The sequence below is a fragment of the Jaculus jaculus genome, chromosome 13 (genome assembly GCF_020740685.1).
Source record: "Jaculus jaculus isolate mJacJac1 chromosome 13, mJacJac1.mat.Y.cur, whole genome shotgun sequence".
Classification (NCBI taxonomy): Eukaryota; Metazoa; Chordata; class Mammalia; order Rodentia; family Dipodidae; genus Jaculus; species Jaculus jaculus.
The window spans coordinates 72,466,347-72,481,201 of NC_059114.1; the positions used below are offsets into that span (position 1 = coordinate 72,466,347).

Sequence of the window (14,855 nt, forward strand, 5' to 3'; positions counted from 1 at the left end):
TGTACATATTCAATCAAAAACATCACAAAATATTTATGCAAGAGTAGTTACTATAACAACCAGATCCTCTAGCAACAAAGAGGTTAAGATTTCTGGTCTGTTGAGGGATCTTGTGACCAAGTGAGACCCTTCCCTGGTGCAATCAATCCCAGTTACCTTTTTGGATGATTTTGGTCTCAGTCAAGTTGCTGGCTGGGTCGTTGGGCTGCTGTTCTGATTTCTGGAGCTGGACACTGGCTTTTCCTGTGGGGCAAACCAAGCCTGGCAACTGTGGCCCTGCAGATCGGCACCCCCGCTGCTGGAACCACCACTGCTGCTAAAGCTGCTGCTGCTGCTGGGTCTGTCACCTCTTCTGGGTCCACCGCTGTTGCTGCCGCTGCTGCTGCTACTTTAGCTGCCACTGCTGGATCCTCCACTGCTGCTGCTGGATCTGCGACTGCTGCCTCTGAAGTTGCTGCTGCTGGATCTGCCACTGCTGGGGCCACTGCTGCTGGTGCCGGAGCTGCTGATGTTGCTGCCAAACTCTGCTCCTGCTTGGGTCCCGCTGTAGGCTCAAGTTGGCGTGGCCGGTCCCGGGCCACTGTTCTGTTTGCTGGAGCTGGGCTCAGGCGGTGGGGGAGGGGAGGGAGCCGCAGCTGCTCCGGTTCTCTCGCTGCTCCACGTGTTCTTCTACCTCGCGGTCTGCTCCTCTGCTGCTCGCTGCCGCTCTCCCCTCGTGTGTCCTGAGTTGCGGAGAGCGCCGGTGTGAGTGGAAGCGCCCGCACCTGGCTTTTCCTGCTGCTCGAGCCGAGTCTGGCAGCTTTCTGCTGCACCGCGGCCGCCGCCGCAGGTCAGCAGAACTGCCAGGGCCGCTTTTGCCGGCCTGTGCAGGCTCCGAATCTCTTCTATTTTCCACTGCCATTTTGATTTCCTATACACCTCACTTTTTAGTAAAAGTGTGTATTTAGCTGAGTTTTTTCAGTCTTTTCCCCCCCTAGGCTGCTTTGGCGTGGTACCTACGCCGCCATCTTAACCGGAAGAGATGAGAATGGTTTTAAATGGAAACAGAAATGTAGTAAATTTTTGTTTTTTAGCATTTCCCCCCTTCATCAGTTGATAGATTTTCCTTTGGGATGGCCCAGTTTCTCTTTGGGAAGAGACATGGTGTCAGTGGCCACCTTCTCCTCCCGTGCTGTGTCTTCCCTCTCTTTACACCCACAAGTGAAAGATCATCTTTCTGGTGTGCTGTGGTCCTGGTTTGCTGTGATCTGGGTGGGCAGCAGTGGGGTATGAATCAGGGTTCTTCACAAGATGAAGCAGAAGACTAAAGTATTCCAAGCTGTGGAACAGACACTTGCTTTCTCTCTCCATTCTCTCTTTTGAGATAGTGCCTCACTCTAGCCTAGGCTGACCTGGAACTCACTATGTAGTCTCAGGGTGGCCTCGAACTCACGGTGATCCCCCTACCTCTGCCTCCCAAGTGCTGGGATTAAAGGCGTGTGCCACCTTGCCCGGTTTGCTTTCTCAATTACCTAAAACAGTAAACAACTCACACCATCCTCAAAACCCATCATCCAGGAAAGCAAAGTGGTAGCTGAAAGTAAATAGGTTTGGGCTGGAGAGATGGCTTAGCAGTGAAGCGTTTGCCTGCAAAGCCTAAGGACCCTGGTTCAAGGCTTGATTCCCCAGGACCCATATTAGCCAGATGCACAATGGGGCGCACACATCTGGAAGTCGTTGTCAGTGGCTGAAGGCCCTGGCACACCCATTCTCTCTCTCTCTCTACCACTTTCTCTCTCTGTCACTTTGAAGTAAATAAATAAAAATAAAAAAATTTAAAAAAATAAAGTAAATAAGTTTGGCAAAATGGTCGCCTGCATTAGAACTATAGCGCTGTTGCTTAGGACCCCAACCAGTACAATCACATACTCTCTCTGTAAAATTGTGTCAGCATAAATGCCTGCCTGGTATAGTGACAGGATTAGATGAGATAATAGTAAGTTACTTTGCACAGTGACTGGCATTTATTAAGTGCTCCTTTAGCATTGGCTATTATTAACACCATTGCTGACTTGGCTTCTTCATCTACAAAAGGAGGGTCTTTCATTAGAAGACCTTACAAATCCTAAAATTGTGATCCAAGCCACAAAAGAAAATGTGTTTGGTGGGTTGGAGGGATGGTTTACTGATTTTGGCATTTGCCTGCAAAGCCAAGGCACCCAGGTTCGATTCCCCAGGACCCACATTAGCCAGATGCAAAAGAGGGCACACGTGTCTGTAGTTCGTTTGCAGTGGCTGGAGACCCTGGCATGCCCATTCTCTCTCCCTCTTTATCTGTCAAATAAATAAAAATGCATTTTGTGAAATAAAGGATATGGAACATTGTAAAGCTAGATTTAATGAATCCTCTTTCATAAATCTGAAAAATGTCAACAGGCAGTAGGCAACGAAAGAGGATACAGGATTTGGGGAAGAGACGAGGAGAGAACCACACACTGGGTCAAGTGTAAGGCCAGAAGAGAAGTGACTCAGCTGTATTAGAAATAAACATGGTATGAAAGAATTGGGATGAAAATTCTCTTTCTTCCTCCTAGGTCCCTCATGTATACATCTTCACATACAATATAGATGATCCCTCACTTTAAGGCTGATAAATGTGAACAGGTAATTGGAATTTTAAATAAAAAGAAAAAAGATAAGCATATCCTAACACCACCAAAAATAATTAATAAAGTGATAAAGAAACAGAATTCTGAGGTTTTAAGAGTAATGACAATAGTAAATGCTTCCCATAGGAAGCATCTTTTAAAAAATATTTTTATTTATTTGACAAAGAAAGAGGGAGAGGGAGAGAATGGGTGTGGCATCATTGTATTCACAACACTTAAAAATGTACAGACATCGAAAATTTATTTTTTTGTTGACAACTTCCATAATCAAAGACAGTAAACTGTAGAAATTCCCTCCCCCACTTTCCCCTTTGCAACTCCACTCCCTATCATATTCCCTCTGCCTCTCAGTCATTTATTTCCATATCAGCATCTTTTCATCTTATTATGATGGTCTTGTGTAGGTAGAATCAGGCACTATGTGGTCATGGGTGTCTAGGCCATTTTGTGTTTGGAAGAGTGCATTGTAAGGAGTCCTATCCTTCTTTTGGCTCTTACATTCTTTCTGCCACCTCTTCCACAATGGACCCTGAGCCTTGGAAAACGTGATAGAGATATTTCAGTGCTGAACACTCCTCCGTCACTTCTTCTCAACACTACGGTGCCTTCTGAACCATTCTAAGGTCACTGCCATTTGAAAAGAGAAGCTTCTCTAACAAAAAGTGAGAGTAGCATTAATATATGGGTATGAATATTAAGTGCTTACCCAGTAGTTTTGTGAGCATAGTATATACATTTAGCCAGAAACCCACAGATGTTACACTCCTAAGGCTCATGACTTCCCATCATAGGTTTTTAGTACCAGGCATGTATTCCCTTATGTGGAGTGGGCCTTTAGTCCAATTAGAGAGTGGTTGGTTTCCCCCATAACAGACATGCTACTCTTGTACCTGTTGGTTCATTTGGCCTGGCTAGCCAAATTTAAGGCTTACTGCAAAAATTTTAAAAATAGAATTTATCAGGGCTGGAGAAATGGCTTAGCTGTTAAGGTGCTTGCCTACAAAGCCTAAGGATTCAAGTTCAATTCCCAAGCACCCGTGTAAGCCAGATGGACAAGTTGGTGCATGCATCTGGAATTCATTTGTAGTGGCTAGAGGTCCTGGAGCACCCATTCTCCTCCCCCATCTGCCACTTTCTCAAATCAATAAATAAAATAAAATAATGAAAAATTTTAAATTAGCTTCCTTAAGCAGTTACAATGATCATACTTGTAATCCCAGAACTCAGGAGGTTCAGGAAAGATCACAAGGTCAAGTGTAGTCTTGGAAGCACAGTAAGATTACATTTCAATAGATTCCAATGATTGTTTAGATGATTCAAGCATGTTTATTGCTTTTCCAAAAGGAGAGTTGCAGAAATATATGACAGAAAAATAAATGTCAACTGTTATTCTTTATACCAATTGTGAAATATTACATGCTAACATCCACCAGAATCTAGTTTCAAATATCATACACAGAGACAACCAAGCATGACATGTGGATAGAAAAGCATTTCTTTGGGCCAAGGTGGAACTGCCTACCCATACACAAACTTGCTTTTAGAAGACCAAGGGACAAGTCAAGGAAGGCTGACGATGTGAGAAGACAGGTAATAAACTCACCTCAGCTCTGCCTGGTGAACTCTTCACCCCCCTTCAAGACCCAACCCAGACCTCCTTCTGGGCAGTCATCAAAACACAACCAAAATGGCTTGTCAAAATTCCCCCAAATTGCCATCATCATGTAATTCACATTATAATCTGATTTTTTGTTGTTGTTTCTTGCTTGCTTTATTTTGTTTCTGAGACTTCTTGGCCTCCTAGCATGTAAACATCTGTGTTGCAATTACCTTTTCATTGCTGGGGCAAACACCAAATCTGAAGCAGTTTATGAGAAGAAAGGGTTGATTTCAGGCTTACAGATTTCAGGGGAAGCTTCATTAGGGCAGAAGAGGCTGGCTCGCTTCATCACACATCCATAGCAAAGACAACAGCACCAGCAAAGATGAGTTGGCTCACCTATGGCTGGATTCAAGATTCATGCCCAGTGACACACCAGCTCCAGCAGGAATCTGCCTGCTGGAGACTAAACAAGAAGCTTAATCAAACATACTTGAGGTTGTGGGGTGGTTTACATTCAAACTACCACATCCTGATAGCTGGCTCACAATAAATTCACACAATGACTTAGTGAACAAAGGACCAAAAAAAGAACTTGGAAAATCCTTAAAATGTTTGAATACCAAGCAGAGAGGAAATTTATGGCAAGAGATGATGATAAATTCAAAAAAGAACATTTGTTTAACAGAACATTTTTTTCCTCAGTAGGCAATTTTGTTTGAGCTGCATATTTGATAGCTGTGGTATATAGGTTAAATAAATGTATCAAGTCATCCAGTAAATTACTAATTATGGGTATTAAAATTTATAAGTACAAATAATTTAGATTAAGTCTAAGATGAAAATGCTGAGGCCAAAGGCATCAATCTTCAACAGCAAAGACCTCACAGGAATGACAAGCATCAAGGTCTTCACAAGTGACCTGAGAGTGAAAAGTCTGAACCAGCTTTGAACATCCAACTATATACAAGATAAGAAAGATGGCTACATAATATTGACTACTCAGTTATCTCCAAAGAGGAACAGGCAGGCCAGGCCCTGCCAGAATTTTTAAATTTTTTGGGAGAGGGGTTCTTTTTCTTTGTTTTTGAGGTCTTGTGCTAGCCCAGGCTGACTGGGAATTCACTCTTTAGTCTCAGGCTGGCCTCAAATTGATGGCGATTCTCTTACCTCTGCCTCCCAAGGGCTGGGATTAAAGGTGTATGCCACCATGCCCAACTGCCCTGCCAGATTTATAATTTACTCCATCCACAGCCATCATGAATATGATTTTTTTTTTTTAAATTTGAGAGCGACAGACACAGAGAGAAAGACAGGTAGAGGGAGATGGAGAGAATGGGCGTGCCAGGGCTTCCAGCCTCTGCAAACGAACTCCAGACGCGTGCGCCCCCTTGTGCATCTGGCTAACGTGGGACCTGGGGAACCGAGCCTCAAACCGGGGTCCTTAGGCTTAACCGCTAAGCCATTTTTCCAGCTCATGAATTTTAATTAGTGATGCTATATTTGACATAAAATTATCTGATTAGGGCTGGAGAGATGGCTTAGCGGTTAAGCGCTTGCCTGTGAAGCCTAAGGACCCCGGTTTGAGGCTCGGTTCCCCAGGTCCCACGTTAGCCAGATGCACAAGGGGGCGCACGCGTCTGGAGTTCGTTTGCAGAGGCTGGAAGCCCTGGCACGCCCATTCTCTCCATCTCCCTCTACCTGTCTTTCTCTCTGTGTCTGTCACTCTCAGATAAATAAATAAAAAAATGAACAAAAAAAAAATTAAAAAAAATTATTTGATTAATTCCAAGATGTTACATTGTGAATTCTACGTTTTTACCTTCAATTGTAATAGTTTCACAACATGCAGTGTTAAGACATTGTATTACCCTGTCCATCCAATAAGGTGACCAGTGACCACATGTGGCTATCAACACATGAAGTGTGTCTAATTACACTTACAGTGTCCTATAAGTGTGAAAACACACAGAACTTTGAAGACTTATCATTGAAGAAATCAGTTAAAACATTTAATTAAAAATGATATATGTAATTTTGGATAGACTAAGATAAATAAATCATATAACTCAATTATTTTTTGTTTTGTTTTTCTAGGTAGGGTCTCAGTCTAGCCCTGGTTGACCTGGAATTCACTATGCATTCGCAATGTGGCCTTGAACTCACGGCAATCCTACTTCTGCCTCCCAAGTGCACCACCATGCCCAGCTAATCCAATTAAAAAAATTTTTTTTTGTTTATTTATTTATTTATATGAGAGAGATCGAGAGTGAAAGAGGCAGAGAGAGAGAGGGAGAGAATGGGCACGCCAGGGCTTCCAGGCACTGCAAACGAACTCCAAATCCATGTGCCCCCTTGTGCATCTGGCTAATGTGGGTCCTGGGGAATCGAGCCTCGAATCGAGTTCCTTAGGCTTCACAGGCAAGCGCTTAACCGCTAAGCCATCTCTTCAGCCCGGCTAATCCAATTTTAATGCTTGTTTATGTTTCCTTTTTAATATGCATACCAGAAAAAATTTAAATTACATATATAGCCCATGCTTATGGTGTGCATTGTATGTCCACGATTGTCCTGTTACAGAGCAATAGTTCTCAAGCAAGAGTTGCCAAGATCTAGGAAAATGCTGCTGGCATCAGTGGGTAAAGGCAAGGGCTGCTGCTGAAATCTTGCAGTGTATAGGATGGCTCTCTCTAACAGTTATCCAGCCCCACATGTCAGTTGCGCCAAGGCCAAGACACCTCAATATAGAGAAATGGTTTAAAAAAAGGGAGGGGGCGGGCATGGTGTTGCACGCCTTTAATCCCGGCATTAGGGAGGCAGAGGTAGGAGGACCGCCATGAGTTTGAGGCCTCCCTGAGACTACATAGTGAATTCCAGGTCAGCCTGGGCTCAAAAAAACAAAAAACAAACAAAAAAAAGGAAGTGTGTGTGTGTGTGGGGGGGGGAATTCAAGATAAATGGGCTAGTTTTAAATACCACTTACTAGCTGTGCAACTTTAGGAAAACTTTCTTTGAATTATATTCCTTGTTTACAGTATGGTTCTTATAGTACCTCTGTTGCAGTCAGGTTTGCATTGCTGGTAGAAATCACCCAACCAAGAGCAGCTTGTGTGGGTGGTGGGGGTGGGGGAGTAGGAAGGTTTATTTTGGTTTACAGGCTTGAGGGAGAAGCTCCATGATGGCAGGGAAAACGATAGTATGAGCAGAGGGTGGACATAACCCCTTGGGCAACATATGGCCAGTAGCAACAGGAGAGTGTGCCAAACATTGGCATGGGGAAGCTGGCTATAACACCCATAAGCCTGCCTTCAAACAATATACCTCCTCCAGGAGGCGTTAATTCCCAAATCTCCATCAGCTAGGAACCCAGCATTCAGAACACCTAAGTTTATAGGGGAAACCTGAATCAAACCCCCACACCTTCCCTCATGGAGTTTCTGGTAACAGGAACAGAGAGTATGTCCAATAAGAATTAGTAGTTATCCTCCTGTTGAGGAAACCCTGTTGAATATGTCAGTCTTGGTTCTCTCTTACCCCAGTGGTATAAGTTTTGAGCTACCAACCCATACATTTTCTGTGGATAAATCTCTTGTGTCCTCCCACTGTGGTTCAGCTCCAGGCATGTTTTTACCAGTGAAAATGCCAAATATGCAGGAGATGATGTTCCCTTCTCAATTCCTGCCACCTCTGATATTGCCGACCTCAGTAGTGTCATTAATAAACCACTGCAGGCCAAAAATGAATTGCACAAGCATGTGGAGTTTGACTTCCTCCAGGGTCAGTGTCTGCAAATGCCCTTGGTCAGGCACATGGAACTGGAGAACATTTCATCGGATGAGGTGGTGGAGCTGGAATATGTGGAGACATACATCGCATCACACCCCAGCCGGAGCAGTGCATGTTCCGTGATGACCGGATCAGTTCAATCCAAGGGGCAGAGGAAAGGGTCTGAACTGGTTCTTAGGATAAGACTTCTGGAATCTGGTCCTTGGAAGCAAAGTCAGTAATGACAACTGTGGGACTTACAGATGTCGGAAAGAGGTGGCTTGGGTCAGAGAAGACAGTTTGTCTTGCTGGCTCATGAGCGCATCTGTGGATGAGACGACACTCTTGCGGGAAGCGTGGACTCCATTGCTGTTGATAGCTCATAAATTTTGCAATGGCTCCTGAGAAGAGATGCTAAAGGCCTGGTCTACAGTCCTGACAGATGAAATAGAGGAATCTACAGATCGTCCACTAAAAAACAGAAAACTGAGCAGTTGGGGCCAACGAGGACTCCCATAGTGACCCTCTCTGGCGGCACAGAAGCCATTTCCTCAGTACTGTGGTCACATGCTGAAGAAATCTGCAGTGCATCTTGAGACCACACAGTTATAGAGTGTGGGATGTTGAGTCTGGCCGTCTTAAGTCAACTTTGACAGGAAATAAAGTGTTTAATTGTATCGCCCATGCTCCACTTTGTAAACGTTTGGCATCTGGAAGCACAGACAGGCGTATAAGATGAGGGGACCCTAGGACTAAAGATGGTTCTTTGGTGTTACTGTCCCTAACCTCACACACAGGCTGTGTCATAGCAGTGCTCTACCCATGAACAGCAGCTGATTCCAGGCTCTTTAGATAATATTGTCAGGTAAGGGATACAAAGGGATGGGGGCGAGAGAAAGAGAGAGAGAGAGAGATATGAATGAATATATTGGCCAGGGCCTCTAGATACTGCATGTGAACTCCAGACACATGCACCACCTGGGCTTCTGGTTTAGGTGGGTGGGTCTTGGGAAACTAAACTTGTGTCCTTTGGCTTTACAGGCAAGTGCCTTAACCGCTAAGCCATTTCTTCAGCCCTTAATATTTTTTAAAATACTTCATTTATTTGAAAGAGAGCGAGAGAAAGAAAAAGAGAAAGAGAAAGGGCTCGCCAGGGCCTCCAGCCACTGCAAACGCCTTAACCACTAAGCCAATCTCTCCAGCCCTTAAATGCACTTTTTTGGGGGGTTTTCGAGGTAGAGTCTCACTCTAGTCCAGGCTGACCTGGAATTCGCTATGTCGTCTCAGGGTGGCCTCGAACTCATGGTGATCCTCCTACCTCTGTCTCCCGAGTGCTGGGATTAAAGGCGCGCGCCACCACAGCCCCGCTAAATGGGCATTTTTGGCTCCGCCTTGCACTCCACAGACGATCACCCGCGTAGCTTTCGTTTTGGATTTTCGAAGCAGGGTCTCGCTCTGGTCCAGGCTGACCTGGAACTCACTATGTAGTCTCAGGGTGGCCTCGAACTCACCGCGATCCTCCTACCTCGGCCTCCCGCGTGCTGGGACTAAAGGCGTGAGCCACCAGACCCCAGAAGCCACAACAACGTGAAGCTCCCATGTTTAGATCCACTAGGGGCTCCCAAGCCCTCAAACTCCTGCACCCCGTCCCGCCAGGCCCCCAGGCCTCCCGAGTTGAGACAGGAGACGCCGACCACTCATCCTCCCCCTGCGCTTCCCCGCCTCCCCTCAGCGCCACACCGGGCTTTTCCCTCGCGGCCAAGTCTGTGGGTACCAGCGGACAGCAGAGAAGCCGCGACCCGGAAGTCGGCTGCCCCGGGAAGCCAGACCAGGCTCCGCTCCAGCTCGGAACCTGCGAGACAAAGGCGTCGCCGAGGCAACTGAACGCTGCCACAGTGCCGGGCGCTTGTAGCCATGGCGACGCGGGCCACTTCCGGCCCCGGCGGAAGTGGGCGGCGCGCGCCGGGCTGCAGCTCCCATGGTGCCCTGCGCTCGCGGGGCTACGAGAGCCACGTGACGTCGCTGAGCGCTGGCCGATTTCAGACCAGCCAGGGACATGGGGACGGTCGCTGTTTGAAAATAAAGAATAAGAGCCGGGCCTTTAAAAACTTTTTTTTTTTTTTTTTTTTTTTGACAGAGACAGAGAAAAACAGACCGGGAGAGAGAGAGAGAGAAAATGAGTATGCTTGGGCCTTCAGTAGTATGCACCACTTTGCATCTGGCCTACATGGCTCCTGGGGAATTGAACCTGGGTCCTTTGGCTTCGCAGGCAAGTTCCTTAACAGCTAAGCCATCTCTCTAGGCCACACACGCCTTTATTCCCAGCACTGGGGAGGATGGCCATGAGTTGGGGCCACTCGAGACTACACAGCCAATTCCTGGTCAGCCTGGGCTAGAGTGAAGCCCTGCCTGGGGGAGTTGGGGGGGGGAGAAAAAAACAACCAAAGAACAAATTCAAAACAAGAAAGAAAACAACTTACAAAGAAAAAACATTAGTCTCTTACAACTGAAATTTAATGTGATTACCTCTTAAGTATTCTCGGAATAAGCCTTTGAAATTTAAGAACAAGGAAATTCAAAGAAGCATTCCTTGTAACAAAGCCTGTCGCCTTTCAGGACAGGAGATGACTTCCTTAATCCTACTCCCACAGTATGCTGTCCATGGTCTTGTGACACTCAGCACAACGTATTAGCTATTTTTGTGTGTTTACAAGTTTCTCACATTCTTTTTCTTAAATATATCTTTAAAATGTATGTTTATTTGACAGAGAAAGAGAGAGAGAGAGAGAGAGAAAGAAAGAGAATAGGCACACCAGGGCCTCCAGCCACTGCAAACGAACTCCAGCAACTGGGCTGGAAGAATCGCTTAGTGGTTAAGGCACTTGCCTGCAAAGCCAAAGGACCCAAGTTTGATTCTTCAGAACCCAAATAAGCCAGATGCACAAGGTGGTGTATGCATTTGGAGTTCATTTGCAGTGGCTAGAGGCCCTGGTGTGCCCATTTTTTTTCTCCCTCTCCCCCCCTCAAATAAACAAACAAAAATAAAATATATTTTAAAAAAGAGGTTCTATCGCATTCTTTCTCACAATGATGATACCTACAATATTCTGTGTTTTTAAAATTTATTTGAGAGCAACAAACAGAGAAAGAGGCAGAGAGAGAGAATGGGCATGCCAGGGCTTCCAGCAAATGAACTCCAGACACGTGCGCCCCCTTGTGCATCTGGCTAAGGTGGGTCCTGGGGAATCGAACCAGGGTCCTTAGTCCTCACTTAACTGCTAAGCCATTTCCCAAGTCCCCAGTATTCTGTGTTTTGCATTGCCTGAATCATTATAGAAATCATGTGAAAATGGTCAATTTTATAATTATCCAAAGAATCTTCATGTGTGTAAAGATATTTATACATAGGATACTTACTGCCTCATTTTTGTGGCTATAAAAAATTAGTAAACATATTAAAGACCCAGCAAGGAGGAACTAGTTAAATAAATTATAATACTATGAAGTATTACTTGACAGTTAAAATGAATGAAATATGTTGACAGAACAATCTCAAGACGTTCAGGGAGAAATACGCACGAGACTTCATCACTGTGGCTTGTGGGGAGGTGAGTTAAGTGTCTGGAATAAGGGACGGCTTTAGTTTGGGTTTATTTCATGTATCCTACAGTTATATAGCTAACCACTGGGGGATGCTTCTGTTCTTGTTAAGAGATATTTCTTTCCATATAAGAAAGCTGGTTTGAGTTTATTTATATTTCCTTCCCAGCACACTGTCCCCAAGAGTCACCTTCTGAGCTGTCAAGACTGGCCTTGGGAGTATGCATTTGGTAACTAAAAATAGGAAAAGCTTTACAGTATTTGCATTTGATTTACCTTCCCTTTTTTGGTGGAAGACAAACAGAATAGTCAAGTTTCAATTAAGCAAGCCTTGAACATCACACACACATTTCCTTTGAAAACAACTAGCCAGAGAGCTGAAAGAAAAGTGGTGGAATCACGTGCATAAGTGGACTTGTCATAGTTTATTATGAATCATTCTGACTACTTACGCAGTGGTGCAAATTCCTTGCCATTGGGTATTTTATTTACGATTCTAACGCATAAGAGTTGATGCTACAATTCTTTTTAGAGAATGTTATGTACTTCAACTCCTGATCCTCCTCCTGCTTCTGTGTTCTAGTACTATAAGAATGGCTTTTGCTTTTAAAAAATAGGAATGAATTATCCTTGCTAACAGCATAGGAGAATGTATTTGAAAAAAATTTTAAAAACATCCATTATGTTTTTTAAAAAGTGGAAGATGGGAATAGAGGGTAGAAATCAAGTGGAGGCTTCTAAATTGATTTATTAAAAACAAAACAAAACTAGGGCTGGAGAGATGGCTTAGCCGTTAAGGCTCATGCCTGTGAAACTTAAGGACCCAGGTTCAATTCTCCAGGTCCCACAGTAAGCCAGATGCACAAGGTTGCACATGAATCTGGAGTTCGTCTGCAGTGGCTAGAGGCCCTGGCATGGCATGCCCATTCTCTCTCTCTCTCTGTCTGTCTGTCTCTAATAAATAAATAAAAATAAAATATCTAAAAAAACTACCATTCTAATGAGAGGTAATTTTAGAGGATCACAGTACAGCTGGTCCCACAAAACTGATACTTGGGGCAAAACACAGTAGGAACCTGAGAGTTTTCAGACAGAATGATAAACTTTAGGTGATATGGTGGTTTGACATAAAAGGAATAAAAAGCCCATCACACTGAAACGCCATTGAACTCCTTGTTAAAAGCCCTGCATGCACTCAGAAAGACACCAGAAATCAACAAAAGAGATGCAAAATGAACCAAGTTTATTTTCTGCAATAATTTCTGTAAATTATAAAGACAAAATGCTAAACTACAGCATATAACTTGTCAATATTTAACCGAATACTTGTAATAAATATGCATCCTGAAACAAGATGAAAGGCTACACTTTGTCAGGCATCCTACAAAATGTCTCAAGTTTTATACTGTGCAGCATTTCTGTGTGGGGGACACAAATGGGGAGTTGTTTTGTGTTTTCTTAAGTTCTGTGGCAAAAAAAAAAGTCCTTTCACATTTCTTTGGAGCGCTTTTGAAAATGCTTCACTGTAATTAAACAACTTAAGTAACAACACCAAGCTTTAAAGCTTCAAAGCCATTTTTGTTTGGCTGTCATTGGTCCTCATCCAATACAGATTATCCAGTTCAGCCAGGCACCCTCTGACCCCAGGCAGCCTTATAGTTCATGGGCCCTGTCAGAGTAGGCCTCCACTTTTAGTTGCATACTAAAAGTTCTGCATTCTGGTTATCTCCCACAAGTTGAATGCCGTAAGAAAAGCTGCAAGCAAGTCAGAAACATTTTTAACCTGACAGTAAAGTGAACTAAAATATTTTCCCTCAAGGCTTTTTTGCTATGCACCATGTTACCATATCAGGACTTTTCAAAGTGGAAAAACTCATTGGAACTCACAGTCCTTCCAGTGATAATTTATGGGTGCTTATAGAGTTGTGGCATTCAAAAATATTCAAAGGGCAAAAAGGGGATTTACTATATTCAGAAATGCACTACAGTTTTGAGTCAGTCCAACAGCAAAAAGTCCAAGGGGTGCTGGTGGCAGCTCATACTAAGTTTGGAATATATAACTACCCTTTGCTCTAACTTTGAGGAAAATGTTATCTTTTTAAAAGGTCTTAAGCATAGTTACCTAAAATATATTGTTAATATCATCTAATGTCATTTTACTTAGGTAGGAAAACATCTTTAAGGGCCAATAACAATATTATAGAGGAAAAAAAAAAACACTTAAAAAACTGAGGTTAAGAATTCTGAGGCATTTCTTTCAGCTGTAAACACAGTTTACTGTCCCTTGTTGAAACACAAAAATTTGGGTTTCCTGAGCTTCATGGGTAACAGCAGGAGGCAAGTTTGCATAGAAAATTTGTAATATGGCGATTGAGATTAAAAAAAAAAAACTTTTACAGGACAGTTTGCTGTTGATTTCAAACTTCATATTTTAGTTAATACTACTCATCAGGGTGATGAGATATAAGGCAGCTTGGGGAATAGATGGAACTAGTTTTTAAATCCACAGGATATGTATGATAAAGGGTCGTGTGCATGCACCTTATAACTAGTGCCATGCTAATTTGGCTAGAAATTAAATCAGTTTTGGAATTCAAAGCCAAAGGCAAAAAGAGCTCTCGTATGTGGAATAGCATTGCCCGAGGACAGAAACGGGGGCATCATTCACTGCAAGGGGGCCTCAGCAGAGCGTGAGGGGTGACGAGTTCCAAGGAGGGTGTCCACCTGCTGACATTAGGGCCACAATTGCAGGCACGGCTGATCCCAGCTCTGGAATCTGAGAAGACAGGGCCATTCATGCCTGCTGCTCTGAGGTCTCTCAGCAGTTCTCAGGAGGGGATCTTCTCCCGGGACCAGTCCCCCAGAAACCTCTGGAAGGAAGACGCAATGGCAGGTCACAGTGCATACCACGATGAGAACGGCAGCGGCGCTCAGCGACAACTCCGGGTCGACCACAAAGATGCACGGCAAGGGGCAGCGTCCTGCCAAGGAAGCCACTCTACTTCTTCTGGGCCTGGTTTTTACACATGGTAAGAATTTGCTTCAGTACTTTCTGGACATCTTCATCCATCTGACCCTAGAAGTTCACAGGACACACATGCATTAGCACTTTAAGTCACTACACTTTCTCCCCTGGGCCAATGAGACGGCTTGGACAAAGCCTTCCACTTATTCCTTCTCATTTTCACCAGAATGTCGGCTGGACCTGGTCCTGTGTTTCCAGGAGGAACTGAGTCAAGGAC

General features: G+C 44.2%; 1 protein-coding gene across 3 annotated transcripts in view; it reads right to left on the reverse strand.

Moving 5' to 3' along the window:
- Nucleotides 1–12,839: 12,839 nt before the first annotated feature.
- The window catches only part of Rai14 (retinoic acid induced 14), a 171,260-nt gene continuing 169,244 nt past the window's right edge, over nucleotides 12,840–14,855 (reverse strand). For all 3 annotated transcript variants that reach the window (XM_045132332.1, XM_045132331.1, XM_004652602.2), the window contains one exon: nucleotides 12,840–14,689. In XM_045132332.1, the coding sequence (XP_044988267.1) occupies nucleotides 14,612–14,689 (78 nt within the window). In that variant the 3' untranslated portion in view covers nucleotides 12,840–14,611. The remainder of the gene's footprint in view (nucleotides 14,690–14,855) is intronic.